At 43.9% G+C, this 26,973-nt stretch overlaps 1 protein-coding gene across 5 annotated transcripts in view; it reads left to right on the top strand.

Annotated features, from left to right (window-relative positions):
• The window catches only part of LOC137881700 (protein inscuteable homolog), a 49,201-nt gene extending 25,399 nt beyond the window's left edge, over positions 1 to 23,802 (top strand). For all 5 annotated transcript variants that reach the window (XM_068723760.1, XM_068723764.1, XM_068723763.1 and 2 more), the window contains 11 exons: positions 5,691 to 6,057; positions 6,751 to 6,803; positions 6,889 to 7,012; positions 7,187 to 7,300; positions 13,412 to 13,537; positions 18,323 to 18,494; positions 19,157 to 19,335; positions 19,517 to 19,583; positions 20,616 to 20,771; positions 21,573 to 21,649; positions 22,789 to 23,802. In XM_068723760.1, coding sequence (XP_068579861.1) covers positions 5,691 to 6,057; positions 6,751 to 6,803; positions 6,889 to 7,012; positions 7,187 to 7,300; positions 13,412 to 13,537; positions 18,323 to 18,494; positions 19,157 to 19,335; positions 19,517 to 19,583; positions 20,616 to 20,771; positions 21,573 to 21,649; positions 22,789 to 22,917 — 1,564 coding nt within the window. In that variant the 3' untranslated portion in view covers positions 22,918 to 23,802. The remainder of the gene's footprint in view (positions 1 to 5,690; positions 6,058 to 6,750; positions 6,804 to 6,888; positions 7,013 to 7,186; positions 7,301 to 13,411; positions 13,538 to 18,322; positions 18,495 to 19,156; positions 19,336 to 19,516; positions 19,584 to 20,615; positions 20,772 to 21,572; positions 21,650 to 22,788) is intronic.
• Positions 23,803 to 26,973: the final 3,171 nt, after the last annotated feature.

Raw genomic sequence — 26,973 nt, 5'->3', positions numbered from 1 at the left:
GGCGTCTTCACTTCAATTCAGAACACCGAAGAGAAGCAGGCATTGCTCCACCTGTGCTCCTGATCTATGAAGTGTTTTACACAGTTCCAGAATCGCCGGCCGAGTAATGGGCAACCACCCCTGAAGAACAAACTAGTTCCTGCTGTGCAGTAACTGCTGTACTTGAGTGACAACAGGTGCTCTACTGCTTTGGTTTCCCGTTCGCTGCTCGCCGCCGCACCACACGGCGGTACAGTGTGCCGTGCAAAAGATGTGACTTTCACCGCGGTTTAAAGCACAATTATACTGTCATTTATTTTCACTATCTTTCGTGATGCGATTAGCGATTGACCCGCAGAGAGCGCGCGCTAAAGAGATTCGTGCTTACAGTGTGTTTTCATGCGGACGTCGTTGCTGTTTTTAGCCTCAGACGAAAGTGACTCACATCCTGTGATGAGGGATTCTGTAAGAAGTCCACATTTGTGCAACATCAAGTGTCACTTTTGTGTTTTCTCTCTGTTTGCTCGGCGAGGGTTTCCCTCCTCAGCTGTCAGCAGATGATTCTTTAAAGCAGCGGGATGTCACAGAGGGAAGGGTTTTGAAACATGTACTGTGAGGTTCATATTATTGTAATTTTACACTTTAATATGGAACACAGCATCTTCTGAATTTTCACTTTAGTGGTCTGGAGGATGTCTGAATATCAATGTGTCTGTGATGAGCCACTTAACCAGCGAGTAGTTCTAAATAGCAATTATTTTTATGCAAATTCTGTCTGTTAAAATCATGCATTTCATTGGATTCATTTTGGCTGGAACTTGAGAGAACTTGTTTATGGCAATAATTCTATTGTGATGACTGTGTGTGTGTGTGTGTGTGTGTGTGTGTGTGTGTGTGTGTGTATTGTTGTGGGCAGAATAACATGTTAGCTAACACCGGCTAGCAGTTAGCTAACACCGGCTAGCAGTTAACTAACACCAGCTAGCAGTTAGCTACTGACCTAGCAGTTAGCTAGTTAGCTAACTGCTAGCAGCGTTTGTTGACTTGTTAGCTGAAGATAGCTGAAGAACAGATGAGTTTCTCCGAGACCTCCGTAACCTCAGTGTTACTTGAGAAAGTTAACACTGACCAACGGGACCAGTGTTTAACTATCCTACAGAAAACCACAGATGCCTACACTCCAAAGCAACCCAGAAAAGTCTAGCTAGAAGTTAAGCTTATGCTAACGGTTAGCAATGGACTAAACTATTAATGTTTGTTCTTCATCTCTCTAATACTTTAGCCTCTTGGCAACTGAAAAAGTCATGAAATTGTTATCTATTGATTCATGTATGCACGTATACAGTACCTCAACGTGACTTTCAAATTAATGTATTTCAATTGGAAGTATTGGAAAAGTTTTTTTTTTTTATTTTCTGTCAGTCTGGATGATATTATGCAATTAAACGATTGTAAGGTATAGGCAACAAAACATAAAAGAACGGCTTTAAATAATAATGTAATTTAAGTTTTGGCAACAAAACCACTTAGTTAAGTTTCTTTGTTCTCGTGACCACTGTCACGAGGATGTGTTTAATGGTTCCAACATGAAAAAAGGATCCTAAAAACTACATGCCGAACACAAACTCTAACCTGAACCCTAAAACCAACTTAGCGCTCACACACAGTCTGAGTCTGACGTCACAAACTCCTCTTTTAGCGGAGTTGAGTTCATCGACGGACGATTACGGAGCTGCAGCGTCTCAGTGACTCATCCAGCAGAAGAACTCTCTGGATGTCTCCTGAGCACATGAAAAGATGAAAAAAGGTGAATCATCTACGTAAAAGCTCAAGTTATCATTTACACCTGATGTGTTTCAGGAGGAGTGATGACGGTAACTCAGCGTGCAAACCTGATTCATCCCTTATTACGGTCACATTTCTGCATGTTGCCTCATGTTTCTGGTTAAAAGTTGTGTAACTACCTTTTGATCTTCCTCCAAGTTGAATACTGTTTCCTTTTGGTTTGTAATTTGCCACGTTAACAACTACAATACCAATTCCAGATTAATTCATTTAACATTCATTAGCTTCTCAAGATGCACGCTGCATCTAAACAGATAAAGCTGTCGATGTTCTATATTTTTCTTATTGTCAACAAATCTCACGCCAACATTGTGTTAGCACGCCTCTCTGTACTTTCCGTCTTCCCTTTCATGTCTAAGCCACACAATGTTCTCGCATGCCGTGAAGTTTTATTGACAGCTGTGTAGGATCAAAAACTCCTCACGGTGAAGGAAGCACACATTCCTCCACAAAGTCCTCGTTTAAATTCAGCTTCATTCAGCTCAATTAAATGAGTATAAGTAAGCTATTACAGGTCATTTCACTTCACTGTAGTGTGATCAACGTGGGCTCGATTACATTTAGATTTCCCTCACAATAAATCGTCATTAGTATGACTATCAAAAACTAACAGTATCTCCCGCTAATCTATTCATAATACACATTAAACACAGACAGATCCATTAATAGACTTCCAAGCCTTGATTAAAAAAAACATGTTTAAAACCGCACCATTTTTAAAAAACAAAAACAAGGACATTGCTCATGAACCAGCTCCCGTCTCTGCTGTTGCCGCCGCCGCCGCCGCTCAGTTTCCTGACAGCCAGCGACAGATGAGAGCGAGCGATGCTTCATCTCCACATCAGGATCCCCCGTCTGGGATAATAGAGCTGCTGTCGCCTGACCCTCTGTTGGCCCTGCATGTAAATATTTGTCATTCCCTGCGAGCTGAAGTGCACCGCTTCCCCTCCTTTGGAAAACAAGCCTATTATTATTATCTTTTCTTTTTTTTTTTCTCCCTCTCTCCTGTGGTGGAGGGGGAACGTTTTCGTGGCTTGATGGACGTGTAAATCGAGACGGGTTCATCCTCATGCGATGCTGTTATATAACTGTGGAAAATGGTTTGAAATGGCCACAATGGGGTCTGACGCGAAGATAATTGGTCGTGTTGTTGCCGCATTTTAGATCGATTTGGTTGTTTCTTTATATATTTTCAGCCGCAGGATGTCACTTTGACGTCTGATCAACATAATGGACGTTCACGATCAACAAATCTGGACTTTTTCTTTTGTTTCTGTGTTCGGTAGGTTAACCGGGTGAAACGTATAGGGAGATGATGCCAATTTAGAAATGAGAGCTCTTTCCGTCTCCACTTCAGCGGCTAGTGATTGAGCTCTTGTGGCTAATTTGACTCGCGTAGTTTGAGTCACCGTGTTGCTCACTGCTGTGCGATTAATCTCTAGAGAACAAGGTCTTCTTTTCTAACGTAGGAGAACTGACCAACAACTGAAGCAGCGTTCAGTATTGTGAACATTTAGGATAAATTAATTTCTAAACTAAAACTCATATCTCATCCATTTTCAGAAGTCACCGTCGTCTATGAAGCCCATTTACCCCACTTAGCAGAACAAGCTCCGTATTAATGATTACTGCTCTGTGTGACGCTGCTCAGTTATTTATTCCAGTCTACAGTCACGGCTAATTACATCTTCATCCTTCTTCCCAGATTGAGGGAGATTCATATTTCCCCTGAGAGAATTTTTTTTTTTTTTTAACTGGGGAGCCTCGTCGCTCTGCAACCTACAGAATTTGAATACTTCTGCATCGTTATATATTCCACCTCCTCACCTGACGGATGATTGACTGACTGTAAAATGTATATATATATATACGTATACAAGAATGTGCAGAAAGTTTTATTTTTTAATTTTAAAAGCATCAAATTACAGACTCTAAAAAAAAGATACAGATATTCTCCTGGGAGTCATAAACGAGTGAAGGCTAATATTAAATGTTAATCTGCTCCACCTTTTAATGAGACCTTTCTGTGACCGTGACACCACCGTGTTCCTTCAGCAAACAGCTGCTCTCCGTGTGGTTTTGATAGTGGATGAGACATAATTGGACCTGTGGCTTCCTAATGATTCAGCCCTTGTGTAACCAGCTCCGGCTAAAAGCTTGAAACCCAATACCCGCCTCGAAGATGACACGTAACGAAGCCGGCCGTCGCTGTGTCAATGACAAATCTTTGGTTTTTTTTGAGCGCACACACACACGCACACGGCCACAATGCTTCCTCTCCAACCAGCCAGGCCAACCAATATTCAATACTAATGCAATATCCCGATGTCTGCAATTGCTCACCGACCTGCTGACGAGACCCAAGAGAGCCAAGAGCAAAAAAAACAACCAAACATCAAGCTTCATTAGAGACCCTCTCCCCATGTGTTGACTCAAAGCAGAGGTGGCTGCTGTAAGCCATCGACCCGTCCACTTTCAGGGAGCTTTGACTCACCGGGAGCAGGACTCTGGATCGCCCCCCCCCCCCCCCCCTTCCCTTCCCTTTTTAAGCCAGCGCTCATTAGGGTCAGCGCTGGGAGAGCTTGAAGTGGGGAGGAGTGTTTGCTCGGCGCAGCCCCCCCCCCCCTTTTGTTCGAGCCGTCTCCACGCTCCGGGGAAATGCTTAAACTAACAAGTGTGTAAACCGGCAGTTATCGCTGGATAATTGACCTCGAGTACACATCATTGGTTTTAGGAACGCCGTGATGGTTTTGTAGCGCTGCGGTTATATTAGCTGCCGTTAATGGAATTTCATTTCAGAGGAGGTGTGTGTGGGTTTTTTTTTTTTTATTTGCTTGCATGAGGACTCGAATGATCATTTTAGGAGGACTGTAGACTCACACACAGCATGCTCACATTCATCAAAAGCAGCATTTTTTTCCCCCCCAATTCTTCCCTATTCCTTTCAATTCCTCTCAGATTTATGTTCTATAATTGAACCCTGTTCAAGCACAGCACCTTTAATGACTATTGCTGCACCTGTTCACGGTTACATTTGTAATCGTTTAAGACAGCAGTAAATAAAAAAGACTATTTTTAGTCGACGACCCTGAATTCTTTGTAATGTAACCGGCAGATTGTGTTAAGTAGCCCAGGTAACGAGTATTAACTCTGTCTCCCCCTGACTTGTTGCCTACTGACTCATATGACAACAACAACCATACACAAGAAGTCTGACATTATGCATTTGATGGCTACATACGTTATATTTAGTTATTTGAACTGAACGAAACGGACCATGTTTCTTCATTTTCTACTTATCAAGCATGTTATTTCTTGTGGAGGAGGCAAAGATGATTAAAGCTTTTCTCGCATAAATCAGTTTGAGCTTCAGTCAGCAGGCCGGTCAGCACAAACGACTTCCCGGAGCTCAGACAGTAAACCGTCCTCAACGCGCGGATTCGTTGCTCTAATGGGGTTCTGTTTGTGCAGTAATTTGTACGTTCTATTCGTATTTCAATAATGAGCAAATGCCATGAAACGGTCAATTTATGTTGATTTTCTATCTGCAAATCAAAGTTGAAAGCAGGGAATAAGATTTCTCTGAATTCTCGATTAAAGGAGGTTTTGGTCTGATCCACATAAACAAGACTGAATTCAAGGTATTGTACAGTATGTTGTATAGCCCATAAAAATCCAAATATTTACAATCCAGTTAGGCCATCTAGGTCTCCAGCTCCCACTGGGATTAGAGCATTTGATGCAGTCACTTCAGTGTAAAGTGTGTGTTTTTTCTACTTGGTGTAGGTCTGTACTGAACCACTGTGACACATCTCCAGAGTGAACAAACTGGCTCTTAATTGTCCTGCCTTGACTTACTCCTACAGTACCCGCATGCAGTCGCTCCACGTCGACTCCGTCCAGCGCTGGATGGAGGACCTCCGCCACATGACGGAGGTGGAGTGCATGTGCGTCCTCCAGGCCAAACCCATCGGGGTGGAGGAGGACGCCCAGCAGGGAGAGCTGATTGTGGCCGCCGGGGGCGGCGCAGGCGACCACGTGGCCCGGAACAACCTGCAGACGCTGCTCCGCCGGGCGCTGGTGGTCAGCACGGAGCTCGGCAAGATGTTCCAGCGACTGGAGAAGGGACGCTGGCAGAGGGTCCACAGCACCGCCGTGAGGGCCAACTGCCACGTGCGCTCGCTGGTGCACGAGTACAGCGCCGCCCGGAGCACGCCGCCCGAGATGCAGAAGGTGCGGTCGGCGTTTGAAGGCCAGTTCGGGGTCCTTGCAAGCTATTACCAATACAAAATAGGAAGATATGTGCTGAAGTGTTAAAATCAAGACTTCCTGACACACCATTTAAAATATAATAAGGACTTTTTCATGCAGTCTAAATTTAGAACGTGATCAATTTCTATTTTGTCCCAAATCCTCTAAATTAAATGGGAAGTTTATGCCAATAAAAACCTATATTTAGTTCTTCAAATCCATGTACTGAACCATATTTCCCCCTTAAATAAATGAGTGTTATTCTTATTATAGACTTCATTATGTGTTAAACACCAAAAAACTAATTGAAAGTTGAAAAATTTGATTCCAAGGTGATCAGATCTTTGCAGATAAAGAACCTGAAATGATGATGTATCCATCGGGGGTTTTGTGACAAGAGAAAACCGCAACAAATTGTAAAAAAGCTGATACCCTGTGTTGCTGTGTGGTTTCATGGGGTATTCTGCATTTGCCCTTTGAAAACTTACAATATAAAGTTATATATTATAAATGATGTAATTATCTATTTTCTATGGATCCTTTGAAAAGTTTTCTAGTTAAAAATCACTAATCTCATTCTGTGTAGAATAAACTTTGATAGAAAACCATTTGTTTTCATCTGTATGTTACTTTGTCTTTCATCGTTATGTTATTCTCCTTTTCCTCTTGCTGCAGTATGAGCAATCTCTGCTGGAAAAGTGTCTGGAGCTGACCAACATCACAGAGAGGTAAGACTCTGGAACGCTAGAAAAAAGTATTGTACACATCTGGGTTTCTGTGGATTAATAATCCCATATGTCTCTTCACTCACAGGTGCCTTCACACCGACGACGAGTTCTTCCTGAAGTCCATGAGGGAGGCCATCCACGAGATCCTGACCGACGTCAGCGACTCCTTCAGCAACATGATCGACATGGCTCTAGCCAATGAGATCCGGGTAATGCAGCCGAATCATGACCATCGGCCCTGAATATCTACCCAAAGTATTCACTCTGTATTTCTTTTTGGGCCCCTCCGCATGCGCTCCGTTTCATCCAGTTGCTGTCAATGTGAATTGCATTTTTGGGGACTGTAATAAAAAAAAATGACAAATGTTTGATCTTCGTCGCAGCTCCTGATCAAACAGATCGACTCGTCGGACAGCCTTCACACGATCGGCAGTGCCATCAGCAACCTGCTGTCCCTCACCCAGGACGGACCACAGCTCTGCAGCATCATCGCCAAGGTACTGTGGACACACTGGTGGACTCTGAACCGCCTTGATCCTGTGCTGACAATGGTAGCACCACTGTGGCCATGAGTCTGCTTCAGGTGGAGGTCCACTTCCAGTGCCTCTTGGGGTCTGATACCAAAACCCACCGAGGCACCCTATAGCGTCTGTGTGGGACTTTCAACCATCTCCAATGTAACCCCTCCGTGTCATTACTAGACGGTCAGAGCAACTGATGTAGTATTAAGAACGAGATGGGTCAATCAAACGCAAGACCTTCACCCAGGAAGACCGCTGGTCGTGTCCCAGAAAACCAAGTAAACATTGTCTTTACTGTACCGTAGCTTCCATACTTCACTAACGCCGTTCATGTAACAAGCGTAGGTACTTCATGTAAGAAACAAACTTATTTGAACTCAAAACGTGATATTTTCCGAAGCCCAATCCAGTAGATTTGTTGCCTCAACCTGTATTGAGCGAGAACTGACCGGAAGCCATCGGTCTGACAGCAGAGAAGCCTCTGGATGTGAGGGACTATCGTTCTGATCCGGCGGAAATCAGGGACAAGACTTCCTTTTCCGTGCGCTGCTGCTCGAGACACAGGAGTTGAGTTGAGAGACGATCGGATTCTTCCACAAGCAGCCAGCAGTAGCAGCAGCTCCTTTTAAACCGATAAAAAGCTAGCTCATCGTCAGACGATAACGGCCAATGCGCTTCTCCTCTTTTGCTCTCCACACGGACTGTTGACTTGCATTCAACTAAAGCCCTCTTCAATTTGATTGTTCGACAGCACTCAGACTACAAATGGAAACCAGAATAATCTGTTAATAGAGATTACTAGAGGGGTACCTAGAGCGTCGTAGCTACATTTGGCGAGTTGGGAGTGAGAGCGTGTGAATTTGCTTCTAACGCAAAAACCTGCGAAGGTCAGAGATCCTGACATCAGCGGCAAGACGGCAGCAGGGTGTATTATTATTTTCTTAGATTTGCAGAGGCTGCTTCATTTGATATTACGTCTCGCTTCCCTCTAGACGCACCCTTGTTAGGATCAGCTCCACCTTTTTTGCCGGTGTTCATCGTCCAGGCCCGCAGCTATCTCTTCATACATGCCTCTAAAAAGCCATTTCACTGTGAGATAAGACAAGACGGACCAGACAGCAAGTCTCAATTGGCCATTAGTCAACCCGACTGCTTCCAGGATGCTCACGATAAGACCCCTTCCTGATGGGCCCGCGCGCACACAAAAAAGAACGACGCGCACGTACCTGCTTTTCGCTGCCAGATTGTCAGATCAATACTGTCGGCTCCCATTAGGAGTGAGCATTGGTCGCAGAAGCAGGTCGCTTCACCTTTCAATGCGCTCCACCTTTCTCAACTGCCTCCGTTCTACCGCTGGCCGAGCCCTCAGAGAGGCGTCTGAAGGGAACCTGGCTGCTAATGAATACCCAACGCTAAACATCCTCCACCTGCCGTCTGAGTTAACGAAGTAGCACCAGTCAGTCTGTCGCAACTCTCACACACACACACACACACACACACACACACACACACACACCCGTTTACAGTAGAGCAGCATCCTCCGGCTCGTATCCGAGCGCTACGCTCATTATCGTGTCCCGCGGCGCGCTGACTTTACTTTTGAAAAGACTGCGATGAGCCGTTTAAATATTTGGGTGGGCTCCTGATAGTTCCTCCTTCTCCATCTCTTTGCAAAGTGTCCGACGGTGTTAAGTGAGCGCTTTGTGCGGAGGTACGTTGAATGTGCGGCAGTGATGCAGGCCGCATGCTGAATAGAGATGAACCACTGTGTGTCTGTATACGCTGGAAGTACCAGATGCCTTTAATAACAAAGTCGAGCAGCAATAATGGAAACCAGACAGTTTAAGGCGGTGGCAGCTCCTCGGGGGAAAATGAGAGCACTGTGTGATAATTAGGTATTAACTTTTCATAGTGACAACAGCTGATGGTTTTTTGCTAAGTTAGCACGTCGTTTCTTCTTCGACACCACATCACGGCTGTTGTCGGGTCATAAAGTCTTCCCCTTGGGTTCGAATGTAATCAACAACTTCATGCAAGTGTTTATCAAATGAAATATTTGGGTACTTTCACTTACAGCTGGGGTCGGCAACAACGGAGTGACCAGCAAGAGTAATCTAATCCAGGGGTCTTCAACGTTTTTCAGGCCAAGGACCCTCAAACTGATAGAGAGATGGAGCAGGGACCCCCTACTATATATATTGTATAAAATTGTGTTTTATATTAAACTGGGCCTAGTGCCATGTATAAACATACCTTGTTATTGTGCATTCAATACTAAGCTATTCAAATAATACACAGGTTCATATATTCATGTATTTATTTTAAAGGTACAGTGAGTAGGGTGGCCATGCCACTGACATTCATAAACACACCTTGTATGATAATCATGCATACAAGATATTCAAATTGACGTTTTTATTTCAAACATAAATGTGGAAATGAAAATGAGTGATGGCCTATTATTACCACTGTAATGCATAAACACACCTGTTATCTTGCATACAATACTGAACTATTAAAATAATGGACAAATTCATGTTTGGGAAAAAAAAAAAAAAAAAGTCTAATCAACCAAAGATTTTGCGGACCCCCTGCAGTACCTCCACGAACCCCCTAGGGGTCGCGGACCCCCTGTTGAAGACCTCTGATCTAATCAAAGAAATGATCAAACCCAAAAACCCAGCTGTTGCCAACTCTTTCCCAATGAAAGTAGGTAGCAGCTCCAGACATCGCTAAATCTGGTAAGAAAGTTGCCAAGTTGTCAACACGACAGCCCGTTGCTTCAGGCCTCCCTCAATAGCCACTCCCCCCAAATGATCACGATGAACGTAATCAACTTGTAGAAGACTCCAGTGACGCAGAAGGACGTCTGACGGACGTCTGACCATTACATTCGGCCCGAATGATCTGATTGGACGGTCTTATCACTTAGTCACAGATACCTGCTGTCAGGATGTAATAAGAATCTAAAAATGTACTTGTAGAATGTTGCCAACACTGCCTTCAATCAACCAAAACAATCTTATGTTCTCTTATCTAGTATCACAGGGATACATCTTAGCTAGACATTCACGGTTTCAGGTCATTTAGATATTCATTTCAACATTTAGACTCCTCACAGAAAAGCCCGGGGCTGACGTGACTAAAGAGAAAAATGTTATACGAGCTGACGGGGTGTTTAACGCTGAGCCACGCGCCGCTTCATAAATCAACCGGCAGCTGGAATATCAGAGCGCGACTGTGTCACGACGTACGTGAGCTTTTGCCGTCTCAGTGTTTGCCTACTGTCATGATGGATGCTGATCTAAATGTGTCCGTGTTGGCAGCGTGTTGCCCTTGCTCTTCTAACAGGGGCAGAGCATGACGGGGCAATAAATAAACCAGGCCTGGTGAGAGTCATCGAAACCACATGGATATGGAGGGCTGAGACAAGATATACAAGCGGTGTCTCAAATTTAAATGACTTTTAAAGACGTAAACCGCCTGCAACCTGAAGAAGCTGCAGGCGTTGTGTGAGCGAGCGCAACAGTCCAGAGCTCAGCTCAGAAAACGATGCGATGGAAGGAAATCACACGCCGTGTCGACCTTCACATGCAAACAAAACGGATAGAGAGAGGCATTTTCAGACGAGTCGTCGAGTTTCACATGATGATGTTAGTGCAGCCCAAGAAGAAGTCCCAAAATGCACGAGTGTGAGGATAAATGCGTTCATCGAGGTGGAAACGATAGAACTGTCTGATGAGGAAGGGAAAGGAACAACAGACAAGCACCAACGATCTGTGAACAGGAGAAGCACCAGACAAAGTGATTGTTTGAGTAAAACTGTCTGGAAGTCAAGCAGGGGGTTACAAGTGGATAAAGAAAGGTAGCTAAATGTTATGAAAATTAGTCTAATCGCTGGTTTAGTTCAAGTCTAAGCAGCCTCTATCAGGCCTAAGTATTGCTCAAAGCCTGTATAGAACAGATGCTATGTAGCTAGATTATCCAATGAGAGGACCAAAAACATTTCAGGTCGATTGGTACACAAAATGGCTCGATAGCGGCACTTACAAAATTGCTAAAATAGAACCTACATGTATGAAATTTGCTAAGGCAGATCCAATGTGGAGACACAAAAAAGGCTCTTCAGGGTATACAAAGTCAGACATTTTGAATTGAATGTCCCATTTTAAGCTTTTTACAGGAGCTGTACTTGAACTCCGCCTAAAAATGTAATCAGATCGACTTTGGTCAAGACAATCTACAGACCCCTGCAATCAAAATCTACCAAACGTTTGCGTTTTCATGCAATATTATTGGCCATAATAAGGGTCCAGACCGGAGAACATTTGCATGAAAATATAGACTCATAGCCCCGCCCCCACATGTAAGCCACGCCCCTTTCCATAACACATGAACCGTTTGCTGTAGACTCTCATTGGAGGCGTCATTGCCGAGCAGAGAGTTCCTGTTACATTGACGACCCCCTGAACTTTAGTCTCACCAATTTCACAAACCCTGAAACGTTTGTCATACACACTTGTAGGACCCCCTCATTGCACTCAGCAGAGGTCCTGTTTTCACGGTGATTGGCTGCCACAACCGGCGTCCCGGCCAGTACCCCCCATTGCGCCGGAAGGTGAGAGAGGTCCCGTTTTGGTTGCCCACTTCTTCCCTGGTTGCAGCATCTCTGGAAATCTCTGGCATCAAGGAACCGTAGACAACTTCAATCAAACTTTTGAATAGTTAAAGCCACATAATAAGACTTCAAAACCAACGAAACCAAAGCTCAAAAGTGCGTTAGGCCATTCGGAGATTCTCTCCGCAGGCAACATTTGCGTCACAACAGGATCAAAAAAGCTCTTCTTTGCTCCCCGAACACAGCTTGATTCAGCCTGCGAGTCTCTACGGGGTTCCAATAGGTTTACTGAAAACCGTCTGGTTTGGTGTTCTTCCAGGTATGGCGGAAACAATATTGCGTAGGCGGCGAACAGGGAAAAGCGGTCAGGCTGGAGGGCAGGATGATTAGTCACTCCAAGCCCCGGCAGCAGCATTGGCCTTAGCAGCATACGAGACATGCCAGCCCAGCATAATGGCCTTGTTAGGATAATGGTGGTAGTTATGTACAGGCTCCGTCTTCCTCCAGGAAATTCTATCTACCTACAATAGAATTCAATACCTGCAAGTGTTTGTTTGTTTTTGGTCAGAGGGGTGCTTTGGTGCAGACATAGAGCCAATACAGGAGCTATTTTTGTTTGTTTACACCGAGCATAATCCAACAGAATAGTCTCAGCTATTATAGCTAGCAAATCATGTTTTTCTTCTTTTTTTTCCCCAGCTTCGTGTTTTCCATTTCGTGAAATATGTATATTTTGGCTGTTTTTATCTGACGTGATAGATTGAGCAATTTTTGATTCGGTTCTGTGGGTTGGCAGGCTTGCTAAGTAAAGCCGGGCCGAGTCAATCGGTCACTCCGGGTCTCGTGGACTCTTTGAAACCAGCATGCTATGCTATCGGCTTAGATCCGCTGGACCTGTTGGCTCTCACAGCAACAGCCTAGCACGGAGCATTGATCCGTCATTTTGCACAACGTGAGGCCTGTGAAAGTCTCAAAACTCTCGCCGAAGGTTGTTTTCCCCGAACTAAGCACCTCTTTGTCCCACGTTAACGTACAGAGAACCAACCGCGACAAACACAGCGTCCACTCGACGGACAAACACAACAAGAATCTTCATGTGAGACACAACTTTAGGTGGGAATGGATCGTTTTCCTTTTATTGCTAAGAGAAAAACATCTCAAGTGACTTCAGACTTTATTTTATATTAAACCGACACCAGGATCTTTCCTCAAACGCTTCCTGGGTCCTAGACATACAAAGGTTTCATAATGCAGTAGGGACTATCGGATATGTTAATCAGTATTAATTAGGATTCAGCATCTTTAGCTCATCCGAAGACACCTGATCGAGACCACAGACAGTGAATGATGCTTGTCGTGGTTTCACTGTCGCGGTTGTCTCATAATTCAGCGTCAGAGCAGATTAACGAAGCGCCGTATTTCTTCTCCTAATGCACAAACATCTTAATTACTTTTCCCGTCCTCCGCAGGAAGGAGCTGTGGTGGTCCTGTTTAAGATCTGCAGGCAGGACCGCTTCAGAGACCTCTACGCTCACGCTCTGAGAACAGTGGCCTCCATCTGCTGTGTGGAGGAGGGCATCAACCAACTGGACAAGGTGAACCTCTAAAAGAGACAGACGTTCATTGATCTGGTATCATACGAAAGGAAAAGTCAATTAAAAATGGCACATGAGCACTAATCCAGATTTTCCTGCATTGGAAAAATGGGTATGTGTACGTACATACGACACACACACACACACACACACACACACACACAGAGAGAAAGAGAAAATGAGATGACATTAATCTCAACTAAGTACAGTACTTCCAGTAAAATACCTTGGCTCCCTCCAGCACAGACAGATTATGTTTAGAGTGATCAGCTGAAGTCGTGGCTCAGACAGGAGGTTGTTCCCGCTCTTCCCAGCAGCACGGTACAGTCCGTCTACTGTTGCACATTCAGCTGTGCCCTCACTTTCTATGTTGTGACTGGGAGGAAGAGGAGGAGGAGGAGGAGGAGGAGGCTGAGCGGCACAGAAACAAAGTGTGTGATCGTAGAATAACGGATAGTTAAATGTTTCGTTACAAGGGGAATTAAATAATCTATTCCTTGTAAAATGTAGAATATCTCTACATCGGTGCAACCACCATGATGCAACTGGTGCTTTTAATTACTTAAATTTGGATCACACTTCCTGTTGATTGATGCCGGGAGGAGGATACACATTTTTAGCCGCTGCTATCAGCAGACTCGATTAGAAAATGCAGCATTTGTTTATGTCTCAAAATAACTTATTGATTGATTATACGCATGTGGCACCTTTCCATTGTTTAAGAGGCAGCAGTTGACACATATACGGTGTCTCTGTGTTATTAGTGATATTACTGCATTGTTACTTTTTTTTGGGGGGGGGAACTTTCGACTGCAGCCGTTGAGTTCTGCAGCTATTTACTTGATTAAATTTTCATGAATGAGTTCACCGAGTTCAGGTTCAGGGGAACCGCCGTTAAACTCTCGCCGTGTAATTTTAGGAATCGGAGATGACGAGGAAAAAGGCCATCATTCTGTGTACCGTGTTATTTTTTTCCTTCTTCTTCCCGATGACAGAATTATACAGTACACGCACGCAAATAAAGATGAGTCATGAGTTGCAGTGTGTCTCCTCCGCGGTGAGATCATTATATGGGACCTCTTGACTGCTGAGCTGACAGGTCAAACATTTAGACCTGGGTGACTTCGCAGTGCCTGAAGGCGAGACGGGGGAGAGAGAGAAAGCTAATGATACGTCCTTCTTTTGTTTTGTCCCCGTTTGTTCTCTACCGAGGATTCAACCAAAATAAACAACAGACGCACCTGTGTCAATCGAGCGCATACGGAAAGACAAATATAACCCGAATCCGGCTAATAATGATGCCACAGCGGCGTCTGTGTTCACATGTGCAGCAGCTGGGACAGCGTGAATCATCCGAGTGTGAAAACTCTTCTTTTTTTTTTACGGGGGAAAACCAAAAGTCCGCCCCAGATTAGCTGCCTCGTCTCGGGAGGGACGCTGTCAGGCAAGTCTACTCCACCAACCGCTCACCGCCGATCGCTCAGGCTTGAGAAACACAACTGTCACTGTTGAAGGGTGATCGAGAGACGGGGCCGGCGTGCATCTGCTCATTGGTGGATGTACTATATACCAACTTAGTTTTATCCCCAACTGGAACATTATGCAATCATAACACGGTGAATGGGAAGGGTATCGATTAGGAACACAGCTGCTCTTGACGGACAAAGAAGCAGAACTTCTGCATGAAGTTGACTGCAGATGACTGCAGTATTATATGACACTGAACCCTAAAGCATCCCCTGCTTTATACTCTGTTTGACTCTAAATGGAGCATAATGTACTAAATGAACATCATGCTGTATTGAAGAAGACTGTAAACTAGAGATTGAGACCATAAACTCATGTTTACAATGTTTACTGAGGGAATAAATCAAGAGAGAAGTAGAGTCATTTTAGACTAGACTTCTATACAACCAGAGGAGTCGCCCCCTGGTGGACACTAGAGAGAATGCAAGTTTATGACACTTCCAGATTGGCTTCATATTTTAAGACCCGGAAATTCCTGCTTCCATGCAACACACACTGGCCATGTTGTATATCTGGATAGTTATAGGATTAACATAAATGTAAACGTACATGCATTCACACAATCACTTGACCGCCATGGTGAAGTGAAAAAGAACTCTCTGCTGAGACTAATGATGCCTCCCACAAGTGTTTACAAGAAATAGGTCAGTTAAGAAATTGGGCGTGGCTTAAGTATAGGGGGCAGGGCTAACCAACACCAAAAAAAGAGGAACTCTCTGCTGACAAAAGTGTACGGCAAATGGTTCATGAGTTTTGCTGTGGTACGTGAATCCATTTAGAAGTTTTGGTTATAGGCCACTCCCACTCCTAGTTTTTATGAACACACACACAAACAGCCATTATCACTCCCGACTTGTCAAATACTGGAGCTCTCCTGTCGGTTTTGTTCTAGTCATTTTCCACTCGTTGCATTCGTGTCTTTTTAAAATAAAAACAAATAAAGTAGGTTTACTTAGATTTTTGTAAAGTGGTTAGGTATAGATCGTGGTTTGGGATAAAAAAAATATTTGTCACATAAAATTAGTACGCTTGTTACGTAACTGGTGTTAGTAAAGTCTGAGAGTTACCAAAACAACCGACTGACACATATAAACTATAAATAATTTTAACAACTCATTAGTGCTTAGCCTCTCTGCTAAGTGTTGATGTTAACTACGAAGAAACGCAACAAGAAATGTAACGTAGCAAATTGAATTTGATTCTGTTCCTGACACAGAGAACCACAATTTAATGCAATTTGTATGTTCATAGGCTAAAATACTTTCAACAGGATGGTATGAAGTGAAACAGAAAAGTTATTTGGCGTTGGCCCAGAGAAGTGAATGAGATGCATCCGGCATGTGGTAAATGAGGAGTTGGGGAATATCCTATTTTAGGGAGGAGGAGGAGGAGGAGGAGGGGGGGTTTTGAGAGTGGATTGTTCCACGTCAGTGGGTCGCGATGGCACAGCGCTGCTGACGTCCACAGAGACAAAAATAGGGAATTGCCCTGTGAAGCTCGGCGCACTGATGCTCGTCAGCAGATAAGACTGACAGGTGTGGCGGGCTGAGAGTTGACAGTTTGCCTCACTCTGGATGCTCTAAACTTTTGTTTCAGAAGTGGTGGCTTACATCAATTTGCTCTCTCCCTCAATGATAGAAATAATAACTGTGACTGAGAATAAAACGAAACACTTCTGATGTTTCAGGTGAGGGATTTATCTCCAGGACACAATTTAGGACTTCATCGCCACCACGGAAACCACGATCCTGCAGTTTATGGCTGTACATTTTAATTGATAGTCCGGATTGTATGCTGATTTCCAACACTTCATGCGAGACTTGATAAGAACTACAGCAGACAGGTGCAGAGATGCTGTAGTAACGTTTGTATGAACTGTGTAATACTCCCCCCAAGTGGATACACATCTGCTCTACATCGCCATCATTTCCTGAAGCCTGAATACCAATTCATGAAGACACACACACACACACACACACACACACACACACACACACACACACACACACTTGTTTGTTTTCATGACTTTTGGGGACATTACATTGACTTGAATTAATGTCCTGGAGACTTAAACCATGTCCGCTACCATCCTAAATATTAAACCAAGTCTTTACCCTTAATTGTAATTATTTACGGTATGGGGACGTGCATTTCGTCCACGTAAGGATCGCGAGTCCCCATAAGCCTTAAACAGATTAATGTCCCCACAACGCTGGTAAAACACGGCACCGCGTACACACACGCAAACCCAAAGATGAGATAAACATGACCTCATGGCCCCCGAGTAAAGTTCTCTTTATAGACAAAAGAGGCTTTTCTTGCTCTTCTATAACTCTGAGCTCCTCCTCCACCCCGGTGATGCACACACTCTGGGCCTACGCCAGCCAGATACACACAAGTCTCTTGGCCGTTAAATCAGTGCTTTAATTGTGACGGCTTTACGGGCGGAGCAGCCAGTTTTAACCGAGCCGACACCTGCATGGACACTTCACTGTCAGTGTGGTTGGCCAGTGATCCCACTGAAAGTGATTTGTACCTCTACTATATTGGATATTTTATTAAATAACCGTACTCATGGTTTTGCATGTTTAAGCTCATTTGACAATAAAAAAAAACCGACCAAAACGTGTTTCCAGTTTGGTCCTTGATGTAAAGAGAATAAAGATGCAGATATAAGTAGTTAGCATCATACTGTAGCTTCTACCAAACTTTGAACTTGATTTCAAACAGTGTGTATGTACCCTGACCAACACACCAAAAATAAAATCCCTTCAAGATTTAAAAACCATGTTTTGACCTTGTTAGTCATCATTTTAGTTTGCAAAGGAAACTTTTTCCCACCCATGTTGCTATTAAACCGGCAGCACTGGTTCCAATATGGTGGGCATGGGTTTCCCCAACTGGCGGTCTATGAAATATAAATTGACTACAAACTGTAGTAGTAGACATTTAAGTGATTGTTTTCCCATGCAGCCAGTGGTTTCTATTGAATGTTTTGTCTTTGGAAACTGACAAGCAGCAACTTCAGATTTGCTTAAATTCAGTAATGCATCGCAGTGAACATTAATTAGCCTTTTGTGTCAAGATGCAGTCATGCAGTCAGTAGCAGCCAGGGAGGGTGAAAACATTGCGTGTCGCGCTAACAAAACGCGCTAACGAAACGCGCTAACGACTTTTCGTCACTTTTTACTCGGCCTATGTCCTATGAAGATACCAGATTCAAATGAATGACTAAACTGTGTGTCGTGTGACGTGCAGGTGGACGGGATCCTCTGTCTGGCGGACATCCTGACCGACGAGAGCAGCGTGGAAGCAGCCAGGGCGGAGGCGGCGGCGGTCGTGGCTCAGATCACGTCGCCTCACCACACGTCCACGCAGCACCTCGCCAGCTTCCTGGAGAGCATGCACGACATCGTCACCGCGCTCATCAGTGAGTGGATGTGGATGACTGATAATGTAACCCAGACCTTTGGCTTGTTCTTATAGGTTTAAAACAAACAACCAACAGTGAAAGAAGATTAAAAATATATATAGATAGAAGCTAAAACCTACAGATCACAGTGTAAAAGAAATCCACCACATCACCTGGCAGTCAAGAATGAAGACTAGGAAATTAAGGAACAACCAGGCGGCAACCTCTGGAAGCCAATGCAGAAGTGTCTTAAAACCTGCATTCTCTCTAGTGTCCACCAGGGGGCAACTCCTCTGGTTGTATAGAAGTCTAGTCTAAAATGACTCTACTTCTCTCTTGATTTATTCCCTCAGTAAACATTGTAAACATAAGTTTATGGTCTCAATCTCCTGACGACAGAACAACAATCACTTATGCAAAAATAAAAACAAACATCTTGAACAGCTTAATAAAGTATATTTAAAGCCGGTGAGCTAATGCCACAACTCAAGTATGAATGTTAATGTAACATGTATGTGTGTGTGTGTGTGCACGAACAGAAATAATAAACGGTACTAACCCAGACTCTAACCTGCAAAGTTCGCATGAAATGCATCCCACCCCAAACAGATCCCGCCCTCCATTTATTTTGAATTTATTAGAACCACTGTACTGAATGAGCGACGTCTTGTTCTCTCAAGAGTTGTGCGAGAGCGCCTCCTGTGGCGAAGTGTTCCTCCTGGCGTCTGCGGCCTTGGCCAACATCACCTTCTTCGACAGCATGGCCTGTGAGATTCTCCTGCAGCTCAATGCCATCCACATCCTGCTGCAGGCCTGCAGAGACCGCCAGAGAGTCGACACACCCTACTCCAAAGACCAGGTGAGCATCATACCGTGCATTTTAGCTGCCGTAAAAAAAACACACCAAAAACAGCTGGTTGTGATTGTACAGGAGCAGATCCTAGCAGGGCTATTAGTGACGTATGGAATAGCTTTCTGAACCGGCTTCGGCTGAAATAACACAAGTATAATAGTGTGTTTAACTTCTGTTTTAATCTCAGGTGGTGACAATCTTGGCAAACCTGTCAGTTTTAGAGCAGTGTGCCCCTGAAGTCCTGCAAGACCAAGGTAATCTATTCTCCACTGCTCGCATTTCTACATGCATGCTACACATATTTTTGTTATTTTGTTTTTTTGGGCCAAAACTGCTGTTTGGATGAAAGACCAATACAATACACCACTCACTAACACCCAACACGTTGATGTACAAGCGAGGACAATCTGTGTAATTCTTGTTTAATCCTCCAGATGGCGGCAACAGATAATATTTGTGATGTAGCCTGGAGCGGCTTAAATAAGACGTCAACCTCTGAGCATTATGCAAATATCTTTAAACAACTGAAATGCTTTTTTTTTTTTTTTTAAATCACGTTTGTCATTCATTAATTGCACTATTTATATTTTCTGCTCTTAAATTCCAGTCCGTCCTGTTTGACGTGCTCCTTTGTGTCTCATGTTGTTTATTAATGTATTGTAAAATACATATTTTGGTATGTATATGTTGTGCCAGTGTCAGTAATATTTATTCACACATTCAGCTCTCGCTTTAATGCATCACGGTCTTTTTCCTAATAAATCCTACGGCTTGCTCTTTGCTGAGTATTTATAAAATGCAGCAAAGAGCAAGTAGTTGTACTTTTACAATCTGCACAGCGTGTTTCAAAGTCCGTTTGTTGCAGTCTTTGTTCCAGCAATTGTCCTAAAAACACTTGTGGAGAATTAAGTGTAACCACCTGCAGACGGACTCCATGTGTGTGTGTGTGTGTGTGTGTGTGTGTGTGTGTGTGTTGTTTTCGTGTTGAGTGCTTTTGAACCGTTTGCTTTCTTACTGCACTTTTGGTCTGAATCCTTTCTGATGCGAGTAATTTCTGGCTCCTTTCCAATTCACCTGAGCACTTAGTTGAGTCTGAGTCTTGTTTTAAACTGTTGTGTCTGGTTGCCGTGTGTCAGCAACTTATTTCTCCTCAATTGTTAATTCATTTTTTTTTATTGCGCGTCGGGTTACCTTGTTGCTTTGTTTGCTGTGTCTCCGCTCATTCCCATCCTCCCATCCTCGCCCGTTAATTCTCTCCTTTCCTTCCTTGTTAATCTGTCTTTTAGGAATAGAGCGGCTGCTGCTGCTGCTGGCAGAGAAGCCGACCTCCCCGAGTCCATCGGAGGGCGCCGCCTGCGAGCGCGTTCAGCAGAAAGCTGCCGTCACCCTGGCCCGTCTGAGCAGAGACCCTGAAGTGGCCCAAACGGCCATCCAGCTGAAAGGTAGCGCGGCGTTTCGTAATCAGTCATCGAATACTGCTGTTGACATGCAACATGAACAAATGAATTGAGCTGATGAACTGATGACGCCGCAGGTGTTGTCCTGAAAGCTCAGCGTCCATCCTTCAGGGTCCATCTCAGTTCACTCACTTTCAGCTCAGGAGGCATGTTTGCCGTGGTTTTTGTTACCGTTAGCACTGTTAGCCACAAGCTATTTAGACCCTTTGAGAACCTTTTTTGGACCTTGCTTCTGCAACCTGAGCGCGAGACGCAGCCACGTCCTACACACTGCGCTTTGACCGGCAAAACAGAACCATCAGCTGAAGGTGATGCCGAGAGTCTGCATCCTGGTGGAGCTTGTATATCCGTTTAATTTAAGGAGGTAAAAATGTCTCGGACTAGAGGTCCTCATCCTGTATCAGTAAAACTTTAATACCACTTTAATATACAAATGTACTGAACATCCATATTGCCAGTAGACCTCTTTGTCTCATGGGGAGCAGCGCTCTATGAATGCTTTATGAAACCGCTCAATCTGATTAGTGGAAAGTAACACATATATATATACATATATATATATATATATATATATATATATATACCGCATAACAGAGATGGAAAGTACTTCTTTTCTTTTTGTTGTAACCAAAGTATAAGTGATATCATTTTCCCTGTTATTTTGGGAATGCTCTCAGCATTTGTGTGTGTCCATCTGCTCAGTCTGCACCTTTTGATTATTATTAATATCAATGTCTAACAATGGGACAAGCTTGTAACTGTGTCCCCCCCCTCTGCTGTCTCCAGCCGTGCCTCGTCTTATTGAACTGTGTCGCTCCCCTACTGAGAGAAATAACAGCGACTCGGTGCTGGTCGCTTGCCTGGTAGGTATAAAGTGTGTGTCCATGTGAGTGTGTGTGTGTGTGTGTGTGTGTGTGTGTGCATTCATATACCCCTAGATATATATATATATATATATATATATATATATGTAAATGACTCCGTTCCCAGAATACAAATATGCCATTCAAACATTCACCTCTGCCTACACTGCAAAAAAAAAAAAGTATATTTGTACTAATTATTAGATTAGATCACCTAACGTACCATTCAGTGGGATTAAGGAGTGTGCATCTTGAATATATATATATATATATATATATATATATATATATATATATATATATATATATATATATATATATATATATATATATATGTATATACTAAAGCACAATGCTTCTTAGTTTCAGGTGATTATAAACGAATGAAAACATCGTTAGGAATATTATATTCCATTTCTGCCGATGGATACCCGTACATTCTACACACCGGCCCTTTGAGAAGGTCCACATGTGGAACATCAGCGACTGTTGAATTTAATTACATCCGCAGGGCGATATCTGAAAAATGTAAAATATATCACAACCTCAGTGTCTGTGAGCCATGTTTAGCTGACCGGTACACATCATCATCTCAAACGCTGTACGTTTAAATATGCACATATCATGAATAATATCCCCCGCTCGCTCTTCATCATCCTCTCATTCTGATCGTAATTATTGAGACCAGATCTTAGGGCCGATGGGGGGGGGGGTTTGAAGCCCACGATAATGTTCGGGAGCTTTAATTGGGCTGAGAAATGCCCTCCTCTTCACTGTGCCCACACTTTGTCAGAATATTCCAAATGAATGTGATTCTATTTCATCCTTTTTTTTTTTTTAGCCAAGGGTCAAGTAGAGCATTTTGTAGGTGTTGGATTCCTTCAAAAGGATGCTGAGCTCGCACAGGTCATTTTGTAATCTTCAATGTTACGGCTAATTTGCATACCGCGTGAGAAAAACATCGGCATTCAGCGTAACCACGCTTTGCAGCCAATGGCACCATTTTCTTGTGATTGCTCATATAGTAACATGTGTTTGTATACAGCAGTACAGCATTGTCTTGCCGGTGTTTTTTGGGGGGGTTTGTGCACATGCATACTGATGTGTGTGTGTGTGTGTGTGTGTGTGTGTGTCTCCAGGCTGCCTTGAGGAGGCTGGCAGCGGGGTGTCCAGACAGCATCGAGGCAGCCGACCACCAGCAGCTGATCAAACCGCGGCTAGTCGACTCTTTCCTGCTGTGCTCCAACATGGAGGAGAGCTTCGTATGACGGCCTGCAAAGTGAGCGCTGACAGCGGAGGAGAGCCCAACTCATGTACAGCATCACGGAAAACGTACCGACGAGCGGCTTCACTCCGGAAACATCGCAGTTATCCCCCCCCCCCCCCCCCCCCCCGAACTGGAGCTTCGCTTTGTCTCTCCCAATGCGTGTGTCCTGAGAGTATTTGTGTTTGTCCAAATGTTGGACATCCAACAATTTTGGGGCGAACGGGAGTGAAATTGTCAGTTTGGATGAAAAGACATCTAAATGTACACAGTGTGTTGCCTGTAAGCGCATCTCGGTGACCACATTAAACGCAATGAATGTTGTCACTTGTTAATTGTATTCCACTGGGAATTAAATATTGGTAATTCTGTAATTATTTTGTACGAGTAGGTGCTACTCTTTTTTTGGAAATTAAAGTTCCGGAATGAAAACACTTTCTTTTTTTTCTTTTTTTTGCCACCGCTGTGCAATTTATTTGTGCAATGTATGAAAAGCATGTCGGCTATCTGAGCACAAAGGCGTGTGTCTGGTGAAATTATAATTCATCGTTGCTCTGTTTAAAGCAATGTTGCCTTTTTTTTTTTTTTTTTATGTTTTCGACTAGCAGCCACTTTATTTGGACCATTTGCAACTAAATGATCTCAGTTTTTCCAGTTTATTTGAGTACCTTTATTAATTGACAGGGCACTAGTAGTATTTAAAGTGATCTATTTGTACTGGTGCACAATGTATTGTTTCGTTAAAGCACATCGTTTGGCACGCTGTTATATTTGCCACTGGATAATGAACCTATAGAAACAGCCTTGGATTTGAATATAAACATGCTTTTTATTTAAGGAGAATTACCATTATTGTATGCCACGCATGGAATAAAGGCAATCATCTGTTGTTCGCTGTGTGTCGTTCTGTAATACGTACCGTCGCAAAGTTTTACACAAAGTAAAGCAGCAGTACTCAGAACAAAGATAACCTAGAGAAGAATACACAGTAGTACTTTCTCCCTCTTTTTTAAAGAACAAGAGAAATAACAACCAAGACCGGACCAAACGTAGACCTAACTAAAAGCTTGGATTTCACCGGGAGCTTCTGCATCCGCCGGGGCAATCTCAATGCATAGTTGTGATTCCACCAGGTAAATTTGACATAGTGGCCAGATGGTGGAATTACAATTTTCAGAGCTGTGACGTGTTCCCATGTGGCACCAAGAAAGACCTTTCATTATGGACTTAGGTTGGGAAAGAGACGTCTGTAACTCAGCGGATCTAACAAACTTGTTTCACTTCATGCTCCGCTGAGCAACTCTCACACAAAGGAACTGGGCGCCACCTCTGAAGCTGGGCAAGAAGCGAAAAAAGGCTAAAAGCATCCGGTCAAATGAAACACCCTTTCACTAGCAAGGACCGCACCATCAACTAGAAGCGTGGTGGAGATGCGAAGGCTTGAGCGTCGTGTAGCTCGTCCGGTTAGCCGAATGAGTTGTGGGGAAGCTACGATGGGGAATCCGCCGTAGCACCCGGACACGGAGAACCCCCACAGGACCCTACGTAAAGGAAAGGAAAGGAAAGGAGAGGAGAGGAGAGGAAAGGAAAGGAAGAAAAACAAAACAGGGAGGGAGGGAGCGATACCGAATACGAGAGCGGGACGGGAGGAGCAGGTTAGGCGGGTATTTAATATGCAGGAAGTGGAAGGGTTGAGGAGTGGTCCTGCTCCCGAAATTACCATAATTTTATCTTCAATTGCAGACTCTGCCAGAAGTCTTTGGTCCGTGTTGTACATAACTGGACTTTTAACGGTATCCACAACAAAAGTAGGAAATAACAACAAAAAAACAGACAAAGAAACCATTTAAACTACGTAGCCTCGTAGAAACACGGATATCAAATAAATATGCAAGAAATAATAACCAAATCAAGTCCAACTCCTTCCCATATTTATAGTGGTCACGCAGGACTCTGCAGAACCACCGGTGCGGCGCATTCAAAGTAGTCCACACGGTGCCACCTTATTTCAGTGCGAGTGCAGTCAGGCTCCACGCTGCTGGAGCTCCTCGGAGGGGCCCCTCGACCTCCAGCTATCTCAGAGGAACGGAGCTCTCACATTCGACAGCCTTTGAATGAGGTTCACAGAGAAAGAGAGAGGCTAAAGGACCAAGAAGAGGTGGACCCTGGTGGTCCTCCGTGAACCGCTACAGGTCCACCAAAAAGACAGGAGGGACATTTGCTATTTAAGCCTCCAACTTTTCCAAAAAACAGCAGCGGGTCTCATTGGGAGGAACAGCAAGCACAGAGTGTAGCTGCTTGCAATAGAAAAACTTATTTTTCACTCATTGAGAATTCATTCATTCATTCATTCATTCATTCATTCAAGCACAAAGGATTCACGAGCAGACTTTTCACGCAACATTTTTCAATTATTGGGACATGATGCAGCAAGTGATTACAAAAGAGACATGGCAGGGCTCATCTGCAAAAACTTGTCCTTTATATTGTCATTTCTTTGATAGCAACACCCCCCCCCCCCCCCCCCCACCCCCCCCCGTTAGCTTTCCTCTCCTTGGAGAGACAATTGAGGGTCTTCTTTCTTTCTCTGTAGCTTCTTTTTAACCTTAGGGCACTTATGCTGAGCCTGGACTTGTTACACTCCAAACCCAGAGTTGAGACAATTGAGCTGCTTTGTGTGTGTGTTGTCCAGCGTACACGTGGGAATGTGTTCAGAGGCCTTTGTGATAGAATATGCTCCTGCCTCGCCTTGGTGAGACCCGATGAAATATGTATCGACACAGAGGAGAACTAAACAGACGGCCTAAAAACACAGGTTTCTTTGATATTGTTTTGGTTTTCGACCGTGACCATTGATGCCGAGCATTGTAGCTCTGGGTTTTTTTTTTTTTTCTTTTCGGTTTTCTCTCAGTTTCTAAGCGCTTGAACTTTCATTTTCCTCCCTCTCCACGGTCCTCTGTGGGCATGCTGTTGCCATCTTTGTTGTTTTCAAAAGTTTCAAGGTGGTTAGATAACAAGAAAGGGTTATCCAATTCGACAAGGTCGCCCATGAAGAGGCATCTGCATGTCGGCACTGTCACATTTAATATGGAAAGTGCACATTAGAAATAAAACTGATGACAGTAACAAAGATGTAACAAAAGAGTCATTTTCATGTCTTAAACCATAATTCACAGAGGCTCTGTGTAAGAAAAGGATCTGAGCACTTGTAGTCTAACAAGGAGACACTCCTCGGTGACTCCCGGGAGATTTTAATATTTCATGGGTCACATCTTTCGCTTTTGCCACGGAGAAGTTTTCCTGGTTCTTCTTCTTTCAGAGGGTCCGATATGAGGGGAACTTCTATCTTTGAAGCTGCTTTCACAAGTCGATGCGTTGGACGTGACTTTTACGAAACACAAATTGAGATGACGTAATTTGGCCGAACTTGAAAGTCAAATTCACGTTTTAAAGACGCACACGAAGCAGTGTGGCCAACTCGTCCTCACTGATGAACATCAGAGCCCCCCCCCCCCCCCCCCGGACTCCACAATCAACAAGGAGGTCAAGGTGTTTTCACGGAGCACCAAACATCAGCAGCTCCCTGAACACGGTGATATCTCCCTAAGGTGTATTCGGACATATGTGTTTTTTGTTAGTCTGATATATTTGGCTGAGTATAAATGCCTCCAAAACCAACGGCAGAGTCGTAGACGGTTCATACCAGACAGCACTAGTGATACGACCTCAAATGCCACCAAAAGGAGATTGTTGGTTGTCATTTTTGAACACAAAGAGTGGTGCAGAGAGGACGTAGTTTAGTAAAACGGTTCCCTGGACCTGGAAGTACACGAATGCTGCACATTCTATATGTTCGATATGCTAGTTGGTTTGCAGAGGTAGCTTGTTAACAACATAGTAAGCTTGTATTTGTTGTATTTTGTGTACAAAATCCACCACTTAAATTCTGTTTTGTTGAAAAAAGACAATTACTTACATTCATCATGTTGCCTCTAAAAGTTGCTTCATGTTCTGTCAGCCCCGGGCTCTGTAAAGGTCGAAAGTGTTCGGATCCTGCTGC

The sequence above is a fragment of the Cebidichthys violaceus genome, unplaced genomic scaffold, assembly GCF_023349555.1.
Source record: "Cebidichthys violaceus isolate CVI_PGR_0920_01 unplaced genomic scaffold, fCebVio1.0.p SCAF_3, whole genome shotgun sequence".
Lineage (NCBI taxonomy): Eukaryota > Metazoa > Chordata > Actinopteri > Perciformes > Stichaeidae > Cebidichthys > Cebidichthys violaceus.
Note: the sequence above shows the minus strand (reverse complement) of the source record. Positions and strands in the feature narration are given on the sequence as shown.